Here is a 16,227-nt window from a genome sequence, read left to right as displayed (position 1 = left end):
TAGCGTACTAAAGAGTATGTCGCAGTGCCGATTCTGGGCTATTTCCCCCCATACTGCTTAGTGTGATAGTACGGATGCAGCGAAGTGGCTTTGCGCATGCGCGAGTAAACAGTTCGGCGCGGGAGAGTCGCCTTTCAAATAAACAAACGCTGGAGCAGCTGGTTATGTCGGGTCAGTTTATAGCTATACAGGGAAAAACGCACCGATAATACGATTAAACCTTTAGGTTACTAACATCACATCCACATCGGTTTGAAAAGTACAGTTTGCATTGTGGACTAGTAACTTTTCCAGGTTTCTGTGGCGTTGTGAACTAACGTAAGCTAATTCACCACAATGCTGAACATTGTTTGTTTTCTTTTATCCATATCTTCATGTTATGTTATTTAAACTGCCTAATGTTATCTTGTAAATAACTATTTGTGCTGTATTCCATGCTAGCCAAAGGTCCTTCCAGGCTAACAGTGGCACACTTGCTCATGTTAGCATTGCTACTGAACATTTTAGCACAGGTTAGCTAGTTAAAGCTAACTGTTGACGTTCCAACGTTGTGTCCTGCGGGTGAAGCAGGTGGTGTTTGTGTCCGTGTCGCCGCGATGAAGCTGCAGTGTGACGTTGAAGTTGTAAATCGGATGCTGCCTACGTTTGGTGTGAAAAGCAAAGGCAGAGGCTCCAGGGCCGTGCTGTCTATCGGGAAACATGTGGATAAAACTACACAGCGGGCGAATGTTTACTTACTGATATGTACAGCAAAAGACAGAGCGGGATCCAAGTACAAGGCAAGTGTCCTCCTTTTGGAATTGGGCTTTTGAACAGATTGTAGGTTCGTGTTACTGTGACCACAGTAGAGTCTCCTTGCATCAACGTTTCCTTGCAGAAAATGTTACCATAGTATATTAATAATTTTATTGTATTGTTCTAAACCTTAGATTATGTGGAGCATCCAGGGTGTTGTGTTGTCACTATACAAACAATAATGTCAGGGCATTAATATATGTCAGTTTAATTGTAACTGCTCTTACAAAGAATTAATGTCTTGCCATATTCTTTTTTAAAAAAAACACTGCTCTTTATTGCTCATTCTGATTTTTCAGAAGTGTTCATTTTATGCACCAAATGCCACTGATTTCTTGCCTTTTTTTGCTTTTTACATGTAAAGCTGAAGGAAAATATAGAGAAGTTTTTCACATGCTTTGTAGAAGAGGGGAAAGCCACAGTACGACTTAAAGAACCGATGGTGGACATCTGCATGAGCAAGGTAATGCGCCATTGTAATTAAAACATATTTAATATGTAATTAATATATATATGATTCAGTATTTGTAAATCCCCAAGTTATTATGCATTATGCATACTGTTTGTTTGTCACTGTGATTGGCCAGTCCCGATCTTCAAGCTTTCTATAACTGATATGTAAGCTCTCTGTTTACTGTGTGTCTCAACCTCTTTCCTGGAGTTAAAATTTAGTTGAAATAATGATTATTCGCTCAGTCTAAGAGTAATATTAGCTTTTTACCATAGATGTATGGGAAAAACCTAATATAACTCTTAGACTGTGAGAATAATCATTATAATAGTATAATAATAGCACATTAAAGGCAGGGTCTCCGATTTTTGAAAGCCGATGTTGACATATGAAATCACCAAAACAAACAAGTCCCTAACCCAAATGGGTCCCACCCCTGTATTGATGGCTCCATCCACACATACCCAGGCAACTAATGGAAAGAAATGTGTCTTTATCATAGCTGAAGGGAAGAACAATACGATTGCAGATAAACAAACAAGCAAAAATGACACACAAGCATAATCATGCAAAGGACGGCATATATTAGTTCTGTGTAACAAAGCAAAACTAAAGTTACTCACCTATTGAGAATGAAAAAAGCAGCCTTTAAGTAAAGTTGGCCGCATATTCACAGATTGGAGTTTCCCGAGTCAATAACTCCTTAGCTAAAAGGCTCCTTCCTGCTCCTTCAGTTCTCTCCAGCGCTGGAATGTTGATCCTATATTAACACGTCCTACTTCTTGCCTTATCATAAGCCTTTTTTCGCTTTCATTCTTTGTTTTTATCCTCCATGGCAATATTAAAACCGCTTTCTGCTAATGTCACACATGCGCACTGAACACTCTCTCCGCACATATAGACAAGACCCGCCCCTTTCTGCTCATTGGCTACACCTTTGTTTTGATTTTTATTTATTTTTCGGCCCGACTCAGTTTTCTGAAGCATTTCTCAAAAATCGGAGACCCTGCCTTTAAGTATAATAATCTTCATCTAATCTTGCATATAGATAGATTCTTCTAACTCTTTATTCTTTATCTTTAGACACTGCATATTTTTATTACAGAATATTGGCTTCTAGTTTTAATCAGAATATTGAAATAAATTGAAAAAGCCTCAAATTATGTTTCTTCAGGGCAAAACACCCCTGACACCCATTGCTTATCCATATATTGACTTTGTAGAAATGGAAAGTTAAATAAATTTGAAATAACATATGACAAGGAGCCGGTTGTTCTTTATTATAAATATTTATTGTAAAAATGTTATATTTAACTGGCAAGCATGGCTTTAAATTCAGCCAACTAGATGATGGCAGTAGCTAAATAAGCTGCAAATGCAAGAAGCATCCCAATATATGTGGAATGTGGAAAGTTACGTAAAGCTAATTGTTCCTCATTTCCTTTCATTTCCTCATGTCATTTCCTCGGGTGGCCTAAACACATGGCATTTCAGGCTAGAATGAACACAAATGATCATAAAATGATATTGACTTTATTAAATTTATTTTCTTAATGCATCTATTTTAGGCAGATACCACCAGCTTGAAAACCTTCCTCTCAGCTGCTCAACTTGCACACAAAGGAACCGTTAGGGACAGCATTACTCTCTCCACACTTACACCTGTTCGTGCCAGAGATGTGGAGAAACCCAAAAAGAAGCTCACCATCATGTCCAAGAAGGACTATCCCCTCACATCCAGCTTCCCCTACTCTCTCGAGCAACTGCACGTGTCTTACTGCAAGCTAGCAAGGGTGGACCTGCGCATGTTGTCTTTAAAATCTCTGCGAACCCTTGACCTCAGCAACAATCACATCAAGAAACTTCCAGATACCATTGGCGACCTTCACTTCCTGACAGAACTGATTCTTCACAACAACAACTTGGAGAGCTTCAGTGAGGCACTGTGCGCCTCCAGTCTACAGAAATCTCTGCAGCATCTGGACCTAAGCCAGAACTCCCTAAAGCTTCTACCTGCTCGCTTTTGCAAGCTGCGTGAGCTTGTTAGCCTCAAATTGGATGTCAATGAACTGGTACAGCTGCCTTTTCACATTGGCCAACTCACAAAAATGCGTTTCCTCTCAGCTGCCCACAATAAGCTTACCATGCTGCCAGGAGACTTCTGCAAGCTGTCACTGGAGAACCTGGACCTGTTTGGGAACCCCTTTGCTCAGCCCAATCCTCTTGATCACAGCATTCAACTCACATTACCTCTTTCTTTGGAAGAGCTGGCCTCTAGAGCTGTGCTCAACTACAGGTAATATTTTTAATGCATTGCTTGAGTGATGACCACAGCAAGAATATTTGATATCCCTTAAGGTTTTTGGTTTATCTGCTATTCAATAGTTCAGTCTAAGACTGCTGTGAGATGACCCATAGTGAGAAACAGCTTCAGATTCACTATGAAATTAATGGAGTAAAATTTTAAACACTAGACTTCGGGTATTCGGGTATTAGACACTAGACTTCGGATATTGGTCACTTTTATAATATAATGACCTGGGTGTTGTTTTTTTTTTGCAATAGAATCCCTTACGGACCTCATCTCATTCCCTTTTACCTTTGTGGCAACATGGAACTGGCAAAAGTGTGCAACTGCGGCTGCATTTGTGTAAACTCTTACATACGTACAGCTGTGAGCATGAACCTGCACATAGTGTCTCACACTGTGGTGCTAGTGGATGACATGGGAGGCACAGAAGCTCCCATTCAGCGCCATTTTTGCTCACTAACATGCTACTGCCAATTCCTGGATGGCTGTGTGCAGAGAGGACTAAGCTGAGAAGAATGTAAGGTTAAAGAAGAACCTCTTTTTACCAGTCCTGCTGATCGAAGCTCTAGCTGCAGTTTTCATACTCACACAGTGACCTCTGTTATGTTCAGCAATCACAGTTGGTGTTTCTGCTTGTTTGCTACTCTTATGTGTGGTTTTGGGTGATATTGCCATAATAGTAATGGGTTAGCTAAAGGTCACTTTTAGCACATCATGAAACATCATATGGTTTGTGGTCTCATGGTCACTATTTATAATTACTTTTGTTTTTAAAATGACACTCTACAGGTAGACAGTGTGACGAGGCTTATTCTTCAGCATTTGACCAAAATAAAATGAGATACAACCCAGTACATATCAGACTGTTTAAAAGGCAAATACATTATTAGTAAAACAAGATTGTGTTATGAATTGGTCCATAATTGTCTATCATTTTGTGCTGTTTCTGTTCTTAATATTTTGGTATATTATCAATAAATTAACATTTTTTTAACCTGCCAAAATCTTTGCATAGCAAAACAGTAATTTCACATTATATTGAACGAATTTCAAAACCCTTATGGAGTGGAGACAAATTAAATAGTTCAATATTATAGATACTGTCTAAATTTTCTAAATTCTTATTTATATAAGTTTGAATCCCCTCTGAAAATGCCTTGTTATATACAGTACATACACAGCACACTACAACTAAGTGAAATGTATTGGACAACTTTTGGTTAAAAATTAAAGACTGTTATGTAGAAAATTCCCCGGAGATCAGCAGTTTATGAAAGCATAAAAAAATAGCCCTTCTGCTAGCAACATCCTTACCGCATCCTTAAAGCATAAAAGGCCGCAGTTTATCTGCATTCAGATGTTTAATGCTAATTAAAGATCTTGACCTGTACCTACTTGATTTTTGGTGTTGCATGATTAAATAACCGCATGAATGTTTAGGTGTATAGGTATTTCAAATAAAGTGGATGGGTAGTATACATCTATCATCCACAACAGTGAAACTACCTGCCTAATATTGTATGGATCTTACTTGTGCCACGCAAACAGCTCTGGCCCACCTAGGCATAGACTTCACAAGACTAATGACAGTATCCATTACTCTGTATCAGTATTCAGCAGATTCTGTAAGTTCTGAGATGGGGTATTCATGGATTGGACTGGTTTGTCTAGCACATCCCACAAATGCTATATTGGATTAAGAGCTGGGGAATTTGCAGGAACATCGAGGTCTCTTTGTCGTGTCCCTCAAATCATTCTTGAACAATTTATGCAGTATGGCAGGGTGCATTCCACTGGAGGAGGAAGCTGCCATTAATGAATATTGTTGCCAGAAATGGGTGTACTTGGTCTGCAACAATGTTTAAGTAGGTGGTAAGGAGACATTACCTGCAATACCACATCAGGTACCACTCCTGTCATTCAAGAACAAGAACCTGAGTCTATCATGGGCAAAGACCTACCCAACCTGGACAGTTGGTAAACCAACAGGAGCATTTTTCTAATCTTAAGCTGTCCATGATTGCCTCAGATTCTTGTCCTTGGTTGATAGGAGAGTAATCCAATAAGCTTTTATTTTCAGTTCAACCATATGTAGCTGGTACAGTGAAATGAACCAACGTTTCTCCATGACCATGGTGCTAAATACAAACGCAGAGCTACATAAAATAACAACACTTAAAGACTATGTAAAAATGAACAGTTTCATATAAAGTACGTGTCCACAGATGATCTTTTAATGTTTAGCAAAGAATGGTCACTCTATGCTCTCCTGAAGTCAACAACCGTCTCTTTTATTTTGTCCACATTCAGATATAGTTGTTGGCTCTACACCAGGCTGTTGCACCTCCTCGATATTGCTGATGAGACCATAATTGTGTCATTGTCAAACATAATGATGTGGTTTGAACTGTGCATTGACTGTCAAGAGTCAGCAGAGTGAACAACAGGACTTCTGGTGTTGGTGTTGAAGATAGTGTTCCTGATCTAGAGTGACTGATGTCTCACATCCAGTTGCACAAGGAGGTGTTCTTGAGTCACGAATGAATGAATGTTTGCATCATGGAATCCTTTATTATCACCACCTATACATTAAGGCAAAATTCTTTTTACTTCTCATATCCCAAATGAGGAGGTTAGGGTCAGAGCACAGGGGCAGCTATGATACAGCGCCCAAAATTGTCAGCTTGGCATTGCTGGGGCTTGAACTCTGAACCTCCGATCAACAGTTTAGCGCCTTAAGTACTTGCGCCACCACTGCCTACATTGAGTGATGTTGGAATCACAGTGCTGTTCATGGAAAGACATCCACTAGTTGGTCCGCACATTGTCAGGGATGTTGTCTGCTCCAGCCATGGAAGGATTACTACCTTGTGTCTTATTGCTGTGATCAGTCTTGGCATGGTGTATGACATGAAACTGTCTTTCACAACCTCGGCTCAGTACCTCAGCTTGAGTTTAATTTACTGAGTTTTAAGCCTCCTACGGCGCATTTTTAAAAAACATATGAAACTTATTATTTTGTAAATTGATAAAAATAAATGATTGACATTTTGAAGGTGCTGTTGAGTTTTAACCAGATATCGGTAACAAGATAAAAATTTGAAGAAAGCAAAACAAAATAAGTTCAGAAATGAAGTTGAGTCATAAAATGGTATGATACAGGGAAAAGGTACTGAACACGCTTACTGAAATTTATTTCATACTTCATACAAAGCCTTTCTTGGTAATGACAGCTTCAAGGAACCTTCTGTATGGAGTCACTATTTGCATGCATTGCTCAGGTGTGATTTTGGTCCATTCTTCCACAGTCTTCAAATCTTGAAGTGGGCCTCTTCTATGAACGCTGATCTGTTTTGTTTTCTTCACATGGATTACTTGGGTTGTTACCGAAATCTGGTGAAAATTTCATGTCAACAGCACCTTTGGAAATTGAAAATATTTACTGAGAAATATGGTGACATGTTCAGGACTTATTTTACCCACTCTATGTGTGTATGTATATAACACCATATGCCAAAGGCTCAAAAATAATAAAAATAAAGCAATTAAAGCACAGAAAATGTATTTTATTCAGTTTTTGACTTTTATACAGTTTGTGTTCATATATTCAAGATTTTTTTATTTTAATTGTGTGGACCTATGTCAAGTATTACTTATGTTATTCATTACTACCCACAACTTAAAATAAATATATGGAGTTTTTTTGATAAGCAGTCTCATCTGGTCAGACATTTTCACTTCCATGGCTGGCCAGAGACTGGAATCCCATTAGACTGAAAAGGAATGATTGATCTGACTGCTGCTGTGCAGAAACAACAGCAATCTTGCAATCACCCCATAGGGGTGAACTCCAGGTACACATACACATCCACTCACTGACTCAAGCTACAAACTGATCATGACTAAAGCTCAAAATTAAACTGAACAAGAATCCTTGCTGGCTTAACATACAACTGCTTGAGGAAACAATCCCATTATTTTCAACACCATTATTTTCTCATTATTATAATATGTGAACTGTTAATTTCAAAATTATTTTGCTGTTGTTTTATCAAGCGGCTTAGACCTGCAAAAACAGTAAATAAAGAACGAAGCAAAAGTAAAGAAAGTCACCTTTTATTTCTTTGTGGTTATTAATCAGACGTGTACTGTTAAAATGTACCTTACAGAAAATTTTAAAATAAAGTAAGTAAAATACAGTAGAATAAAATAGTGTTTCATTATTCAGAAATACAGAAAATTAAGGATATAGATGAGATCTCTAGGATCCTGAAAGTTTTGAAAAAAATTATATTTACATAAATGTATATTAAATTATATTCATAATAATCTAATATCCATCTATGAGTAATACTTTTTCCAAGATTACATGTCATAAATATTTCTTCTTTATGATCTGAGTAACAATTTCACAAACTGTTAACACATAATAACACATAATACGCAAGTGATTGTTGTCCCTGGATGTATTTATTCAAAGTTTGGAATACAATGTACAATGAAGTCTCCTCCTTAGCCTTACATGCAAACTAATCAATCTACACAGATTACAGAGTATTACACAGATAATAAAGTATTACACAAATTACACAGTAGAGGTGTATCTAAAGGGCAGGCCAGGAAGATGAGGTGTCAGGCAGTTGAGGTGTCAGCGGGGGCAGCTGGGGGCAGCTCCACTATCAACTAAATCTGTGAAAATCAATGTCAAACATTTAAAAACACCAAATCGTAAAATATATATAATTTGAATAAATATATATTTTTGCTGAAAAATAAGGAAACATGAAAGAAGAAGTAGAGAGAGAGAAAGAGAGACAGAGAGCACATTTAATTACCATGGCTGTAGAGAAAACAGCAGAGGATGCGAACAGAAAGAGGTTTCCTATGACACTGACTTTTGTTTCATGATCAGTAGACTGTCCCTTTCTCTGGTCAGCATGATACCTTGTGTAGAAGGGGCGGGGAACAACGTGGCACTAAGAGAGGTAGGTTTCAAAGCCTTATCGTATTATTTACATCACTATGATTGTCTCATATTTTTCATTTATACCACACCCTCGTCACTGTATTCTGTATTGTAAGGCTTTCAGCTAAGAGATTCTTGTAAGAAATGTCGTTAAACTTGAGTAGCCAACTTGAAAAAACAGCCTATTGTTAAATAAAGAAATTAAATTAAATAATAAATATTGATAAATAAATGTTATAACACTCCCAGATTCAACCTGAAGAGAACAATTTAAAATGAACGTTGGACGGCTGAAGGTTCCTGGTGAGTTTCGGTGGGCGGCATTTGAGAGACTGTCTCAAAGATCCTATTATTTACTTCACTACGATTATCTAATTATTTTTTTTTCATTTATACCACACACTAGTCACTTCATACTGTAATGTAAGAGCTTCTTGTAAGAACTGCTGTTAAACTTGAGTTCTGGCTTTGTATAACAACCAACTTGATAAAAAAAACAGCTTATTGTTAATACGCCATGTCAACTATAGGCAAATGTTAAAGATTGTTCCACAACTTGGGGCCATCACACAAATATTCCAAGGATATAAATATCTGAATTTTGTTTTGTCATTTCACACATTTTATTAAACCATTTAAAGGTTCTGAAATTTCTTTTAAAATGGTGTGTTGTGCTTTTGAAAGGAAAATGATATAGGTATAGTGATGAATAAAATAATCAAAATTACTCTGTAATAAGAAAAAATTTAAACATTATTAAAGAATATTTACTAATATTTATTAAGTATGTAAAGTTTATTTACAAAATATTATATTAATACATTTATTATCTATAGGAATAGGGGAGTGGGATAAGAATAAAGAGATAGATTATAATGGGATGATTATTAAGGGAAGAGGGATCCTAGAGTTAAGCCCGTCTTCAGTCCTGGGGTTCACTGCTCAAAACCTGCAGGAAAAAGAGAGATTTTTGAAATCTTAATCAAAAATGGAAATAAAATGAATTCATACTTACCTGTGGAGAGCTTGAGCAATGTAGGGAAAATAAGTGAGGGAAAAGAACGAACATAAAATGAATCAGAAGAAGAAAAAATAAAGCAATAAAATAAAGACATTGCTCAGAGCTTCTCCAAAATGTCCATCATCTGCTGGACGTGCTTCTTAAGAAGATGCTGAACCGTGGCGGCTAAGGTTGCTGGGTCGCTGTAGAGCTCCAGAGGCTGAGTGAACAGTACTTCAGCAAGCTGTGTTAGGTGATCCTGTTAACAAATTACACACACACACACACACACGCACACACACACACACGCACACACACACACACGCACACACACACACACGCACACACACACACACGCACACACACACACACACACGCACACACACACACACGCACACACACACACACGCACACACACACACACGCACACACACACACACAATACAGCGTCACTGAGTTTAAGATACAATCCTAAGAATTTGTGTATCGTGGCATTAGAAGATATTCAAACACTTACAATAAGCACTGTGAAGTACAGCTCTGCTGCAGGCTCCCACACGTCCACATCCCACATGCTGACGAGCTCGAGCAGGCCCTCCAAGAATCCTCCCTTAAACTTTAGGAAAGGAAAACAACAAGCTTCATTAATGCCATGTCCTATCAGGGTTAAAGTTTACATCTTCTGAATTTACATTCAACATCGCCTCTGATAAATCTCCTGATCAGTCACTTACTGTCTCAAGTGTTGAGCCACTTCTGAAATGGCGGAACAGAATCAGCTCAAAAAAAACATCCAGGAAGTTGTAGTGGGGGACCTGCACAGAGGAGAAAAGTTACAAAAAGAAATTAGCATTACATATTAGAGTCTTGTTTACTATATTATACAAATCTACTATATTTAAACATGTCACTTCACACAGGCAATTATTAGCTTACACAGGAGGAGATCTCTGCTTCAATCGAATCCTGATGAGAAGGCGTCCTCAGGAATTGAATCAAGGCCTCGTAGGCCAACTTCACCCCAACAACATAGTGTTAAAACAAACAAAACGTGTCTGTGACTCACTGGCTATGGTTTTCAATTTGCTGAGTAACAAAGTATTTTCGTCACTAAAATGAATCGCTCTTTCATCATCCTTAAGTCACCTGGATGTTAGCTGCTGCCATGACGATCTTCTTTCCAACCAGGAACAAGAAGTTCTTGTTGTGGATGCTGACAAGCAGAGTCTGAACACGAGACAGCACATAATATACATTAAAGCCGAGTGGACTTTACCTGCGCAATAACAGCAGCCGAAAAACAGCGAACGCCTCACGGAGAGCGGGCAGCTTCAGGCCGACATCAGTAACCCCTCTGTCTGAAAGATGGCAGCTAAGAAACAGGACATGTAAATGCTTAGTGTATGTTAAACACACAATACGACGTTACACCATTAAACAGTGAAGAGTTTCATACCAAATAAAGGGCACCTCCATCTCCTCTGGGTTAAGGCTCTCGTCACCCTCCTGCAAACCAAATCAATGAATCGTTAAAACTTGCAGAGTAGACTTTACAGCCTCCCGTTGAGGTGAATAGCACCAAATGTAGATACACATCAGATGTGAAACATAGAATTACCGCATATGGAACGGGAACCTCTTCCTTCTCCCAAGTGGAGGTGTCCATTTGCCCATCTTTACCCACAAACATGTAAGTGCAGGTCACATATTTCATGGTTTGCTGTTGAATAAAAAAAAAATTTACACTGCAGACAAATTCAAAAAGGTCCTTCCAACAATACACATTTTATGAAAGTGCAATAAACTTACCACATAATAAAAACCTGGCACGATGTTATCGGTCTCCACTCGGTTACAGGAAATAAATTCTGTAACCCTCCCAGATTCAACCTGAAGAGAACAATTTAAAATGGACACAATTAATCACTGCAATTAACAAAAAATTTGTGATGCCACAACAAATAATCCCTTACCTGTATGCCAGTGAAACAATCCTCTATGGTGGTATGATAAGGGAATCCCTGCAAATGACAAACAGCTGAAACTCAAGATCTATTTCACAAAGGTGCGTATCTAAAAAGCATCAAGGTCAATTCTCTTCATCAGAGTACTTAGGTCTGCGATTACCATGTGATTGATGGATTGTGTCTTTGTGGTTGTAAACCAGCAAAGACGACACTCTGGGCCCCTTATCATCCACAAGAGGTATGTCCTGATGTTCACTGACTAGAAATAGAGAAACAAAACTAAACATTAGAACTTGTAAAGAAGAGTGTTTGTGTGTTTGTATCGTACTGTAGCTGCTACGCTGTAGAATACCTGAGACTGGGAGATGGAGGTGTCTGCAGAGAGGAACTGAATGTTTCGGCAAGCGCTGATCAGCTCACCAGCATAGAGTGGCTGTGAAAATTAGAGCAGGAAGATCATAAGTGCTTCTGATCACAGCAGGTTCATACTGATATTCTGTTCAGTAAAAAGAACCTTGTAATATCCGGTGATTGGGTTTAGTAAATAAACGAAAGCCTTGGTTACCGGAAGAACAGCTGATGGGTCTTCTTGTTGTTCGTTGGGCAGCGAATGAAGATGTGGCTCAACAACCTTAAAACATACAAACTCAATTAAGTCACTGCAATTAATAACATTTTTTGATGCCACAATGAACAATCACTTAGCTGAATGCCAAGTAGTATAATCTGGTATAATAAGGGAATATGCTCTTCTAAAAATCATGTGAAATCAAAAATGTAAATTTTCATCACTAAATATTCATTCGTTCCATAAAGGAAAAGTTTACTTTGTGAGTCGAGTGGTGCATCTCTACGGTTTCGAGCTGACTCTCTGGACCCCTTATCATTCCAGGGATGTCTCTCCTGATGTCCACTGGCTAGAAATAGTGAAACAAAACTAGACATTAAAACTTGTAGCGAAGGGTGTTTGTATCTCAGCTGCAGCACTGTAGAATACCTCAGACTGGGAGGATGAGGAGTCTGCAGACATGAACTGAACATCGCAGCAAGCGCTGTTCAGTTCACCAGCATCGAGTGGCTGTGAAATGTAGAGCACGAAGATCATAAGAGCTGCTTATCATAGCAGATTCATACTAACATCCTTTACAGTAAATGCAACCTTGTAAAATCCAGTGATCGGCTTTAGCAAATAAAGGAAAGATTTGTTTACCAGAATGACGGCTTGTGGTTCGTCTTGAGGTTCGGTGGGCAGCAGTTGCAGAATTGGCTCAACGACCTTAACACACACACACACACTTAGACAAAAGTGGCCTACATGTTTCAAACGAAGTGAAAATGTTACCATTGAACTGATACATACCTGGAGGAGAGAGGGAATATCTAATGATTCCCTCAGCACGTCCACAGGCTCTGCAATGAGTTTTATGTGAATCAGAATTAAAACTTAACTACACAATATCAAAGTTTCCTATTAATGCTTAAACATTAAAAACCTTGTGAATTTGATTATTAATTAGCTTATGAAGAAACAGCCAAATTGTAACATTTGTAATCAGCTTGTTTAAATTCACTGTACATTTGTGACCTGATTAAACTCTCTAAAACATCCTACCACACAAATCTATTAAAAAATCATCCTGAATTGTTAAATCTAAGTTCAGCAAAATAACTACCGTTATACTCACAATGATGTGTAAATGAAATGATTAGTGAAGTTCTCTAGGTAGACAAGCAAGCCCTTTAGATCTGACTAATCACTAGTCTAAGTAGGATTAAGTGTAAATCCAGTAGTCAGGGTTGTGAAAAGTCAATTTTTAATCGTCTTGAATATTATATTGTGGAAATAAACTAAATTCTCGTTAGCTACGTTCATCAACTCCTCTCAGGATTTTAGTATGTCATTTAGTATGTCATTTAGTATGTCATTTAGTATGTCACAAACCGACCGTTAAGGTCGCTAGCAGGTTAGCTAACATTAGGCTAACGATTATATTATATTTACCAATAAATTGTGTAATAATTACAGAAAACAGACAAGTAGATATGATATGAAATACACAAAATAATTCATAATGGAAATAAAATAACTTATTGAGCAAATTGTAAGGATTTTATAGTGTAATTTAAACAAGTAGCCAAGTTCGCTAGCACGATAACTAGCATGAGGCTAATTGTCTACATAGACGAGGTCGCTTGTGAGATACATAACATTAGACTGTATCACTGTAACATCAGCAGGATTTATTGTAAAAGCAGTGAAACATTAAAGTCACATGGTAGGATAAAGCTCCTTCTACCGTGAGAAGGCTGAGTGCGGTCCGGAGGAGCTCTTTCTCTCCGTAGGCTGCGGTAAATGCAGTAACCCGCACCGGCAGAGAAAGCGACGAGACCCGCAGCACGAGCGATCTCGCCTACAGTCCAGCTCTTCAGGTCCGGCAGAAATCCTCTTACAGCCTTCGTGTCTTCGGAAGTCTTTCGTCGGAAGATGTAGAGTTGAGTTGAGTCGGAGGTTGTAGAGTGCTGATAATCGAGACGATGTTTATCTGCGAACAGGCAGTGTTTTAATTTAATCTACTATCACTATGGAGCCAGTTTAAATATAAATAAACAATTATACAACAACAAACACGCAGATGACGTCATAGATGGACAGGTTCAGGAAGCTCTTATTGGCTGAGCTGCAGAATTGATGATGAAGATTATTATTATTATTATTATCATTATTATCATTATTATTATTCTTATTATTATTATTATCATTATTATCATTATTATTATTCTTATTATTATTATGTTTGCATTTGTAACACATACACTAATACATTTCAGTTACACTTATATATTAATATACCTTATTATAATAATATAATAATATAATATAATATATTAATAATACCCTTACTTAATTAGTTAATGTACTTTATTATTAGTTCTTTCAGTCTATTGGTTTATTTATTTTATTAGAACTTTAAATAAATATATTTTAATAATAAATAACATTTGCTTGTACTTTTTTTTAGTTATACTGATTAGTTCTTAAAACAGTATGAAAACGTGAAAAATGTTCGGTATATACGTTTAGTTTTGTTGAATGGTGAGTTTGAATGATATAAGAATTCATGAAGTTTGAAAGCTGAGGTTATTCGATGCTTTTGCATAATGCAAAGCAATGAAAGGTGCTTCAGTCCCCATAGACCGTTGTTGTGCTAACTGTGTGAAGAGGTTTGTAAATATGCACACAGTACTCATAAATGCAGGTCACTGACTGTAGAGAAAATAGTAAAGATCCAAGTAAATATAAGAATCCAAGAATCCTTTGCCGCCATCTGCTGGCTAAACGCTGGTATGACATCATGTTTATGGAGCAAATTTTGTAAACGTTTTCTGTCATTAAACATATCCTATAGGACAGTTCACTGGGGCTCTGTGAAACACACAGGACGTTATTATCTCTATAATCATCAATAATTAATTGTCTATACTTTCTTTTTCGCACTGTATTCTGTAATACGTATAAGAAGCATAATTAATCATAATTATATTCATATCATTATCTTCTTCACTTTTTGCATGGCATTCATACCCACTGAACTTTTTCACATTTAGAACCACAAATAAAAATTTATTTTATTAGGATTTTGTGTGATATTCCAACACAAAGTGGCACATAATTGTGAAGTGGAAGGAAAATGATAAATGGTGTCCTAATTTTTTTTTTACAAATAAATATTTGAAAAGTGTGGCATGCATTTGTATTCAGCCCCACGGAGTCAATACTTTGTAGAACCACCTTTCGCTGCAATTACAGCTCCAAGTCTTTTGGGGTATGTCTCTACCAGCTTTGCACATCTAGAGAGTGAAAATTTTGCCCATTCTTCTTTGCAAAATAACTCAAGCTCAGTCAGATTGGATGGCGAGCATCTGTGAACAGTGATTTTCAAGTCTCAGGGTGTTTTCAGGGTGATGTGCAGTGTTAGGTTTCCGCCACACATAATGTTTTGAATTCTGGCCAAAAAGTTGGTCTCAATTTTGGTCTCATCTGACCAGAGCACCTTCTTCCACATGGCTTGTCGCAAACTGCAAACGTGATTTCTTATGGCTTTCGTTCAACAAATGGCTTTCTTCTTGCCACTCTTCCATAAAGACCAGACTTGTGGAGTGCACGACTAATATTTTTCCTGTGTACAGATTCTCCCACCTGAGCTGTGGATCTCTGCAGCTCCTCCAGAGTTACCATGGGCCTCTTGGCTGCTTCTCTGATTAATGCTCTCCATGCACGGCCGGTCAGTTTAGGTGGACGGCCATGTCTTGGTATGCTTGCTGTTGTGCCATACTCTTTTCCATTTCCGGATGATGGATTATACAGTGCTCCTTTAGATGTTCAAGGCTTTGGATATTAATTTGTATCCTAATCCTGCTTTAAACTTCACAACTTTATCCCTGACCTGTCTGGTGTGTTCTTTGGTCTTCATGTTGCTGTTTGTTTACTAATGTACTCTAACACACTTCTGAGGGCTTCACAGAATAGCTGTATTTATACTGAGATTAAATTACACACAGGTGCACTCTATTTACTAATTAGGTGACTTCTGAAGGCAGTTGGTTTCACTGGATTTTAGTTAGGGGTATCAGAGTAAAGGGGTCTGAATACATTTTTCAGATATTTATTTGTAAAAAAGAATTTGGACACCATTTACAGGTATAATTTTCATTCCACTTCACAATTATGTGCCAATT

At 37.7% G+C, this 16,227-nt stretch overlaps 2 protein-coding genes across 5 annotated transcripts; one reads left to right on the top strand and one right to left on the bottom strand.

The window, feature by feature from the left end:
- The first annotated feature begins 41 nt into the window (after positions 1 to 41).
- On the top strand, positions 42 to 4,947 carry lrr1 (leucine rich repeat protein 1). 4 transcript variants are annotated; one of them, XM_027173712.2, is made up of 5 exons: positions 42 to 171; positions 571 to 779; positions 1,160 to 1,258; positions 2,815 to 3,542; positions 3,812 to 4,947. In XM_027173712.2, exons 1-5 carry the CDS (start codon positions 75 to 77, stop codon positions 4,065 to 4,067), a joined length of 1,389 nt encoding a protein of 462 aa, XP_027029513.2. In that variant the 5' UTR covers positions 42 to 74; the 3' UTR covers positions 4,068 to 4,947. The 4 variants fall into 4 exon arrangements, with proteins under 4 accessions (XP_027029513.2, XP_027029512.2, XP_027029514.2 ...); XM_027173711.2 differs by having other exon boundaries at positions 43 to 171; positions 568 to 779; XM_027173713.2 differs by having other exon boundaries at positions 146 to 318.
- Positions 4,948 to 9,286: 4,339 nt separating this feature from the next.
- Positions 9,287 to 14,060, bottom strand: LOC113660267. The gene is made up of 18 exons (XM_047821117.1): positions 13,788 to 14,060; positions 12,851 to 12,900; positions 12,701 to 12,766; positions 12,488 to 12,568; positions 12,318 to 12,407; positions 12,056 to 12,121; positions 11,843 to 11,923; positions 11,651 to 11,749; positions 11,497 to 11,544; positions 11,333 to 11,413; positions 11,142 to 11,243; positions 10,980 to 11,029; positions 10,826 to 10,895; positions 10,670 to 10,750; positions 10,460 to 10,537; positions 10,258 to 10,338; positions 10,041 to 10,139; positions 9,287 to 9,782 (listed from the first exon to the last, which is right to left on the bottom strand). Exons 4-18 carry the CDS (start codon positions 12,518 to 12,520, stop codon positions 9,642 to 9,644), a joined length of 1,200 nt encoding a protein of 399 aa, XP_047677073.1. The 5' UTR covers positions 12,521 to 12,568; positions 12,701 to 12,766; positions 12,851 to 12,900; positions 13,788 to 14,060; the 3' UTR covers positions 9,287 to 9,641.
- Between the last annotated feature and the right edge of the window lie 2,167 nt (positions 14,061 to 16,227).

Source organism: Tachysurus fulvidraco, chromosome 12, assembly GCF_022655615.1.
Source record: "Tachysurus fulvidraco isolate hzauxx_2018 chromosome 12, HZAU_PFXX_2.0, whole genome shotgun sequence".
Taxonomy (NCBI): Eukaryota; Metazoa; Chordata; class Actinopteri; order Siluriformes; family Bagridae; genus Tachysurus; species Tachysurus fulvidraco.
This window is presented reverse-complemented; position numbering and strand designations above follow the sequence as displayed.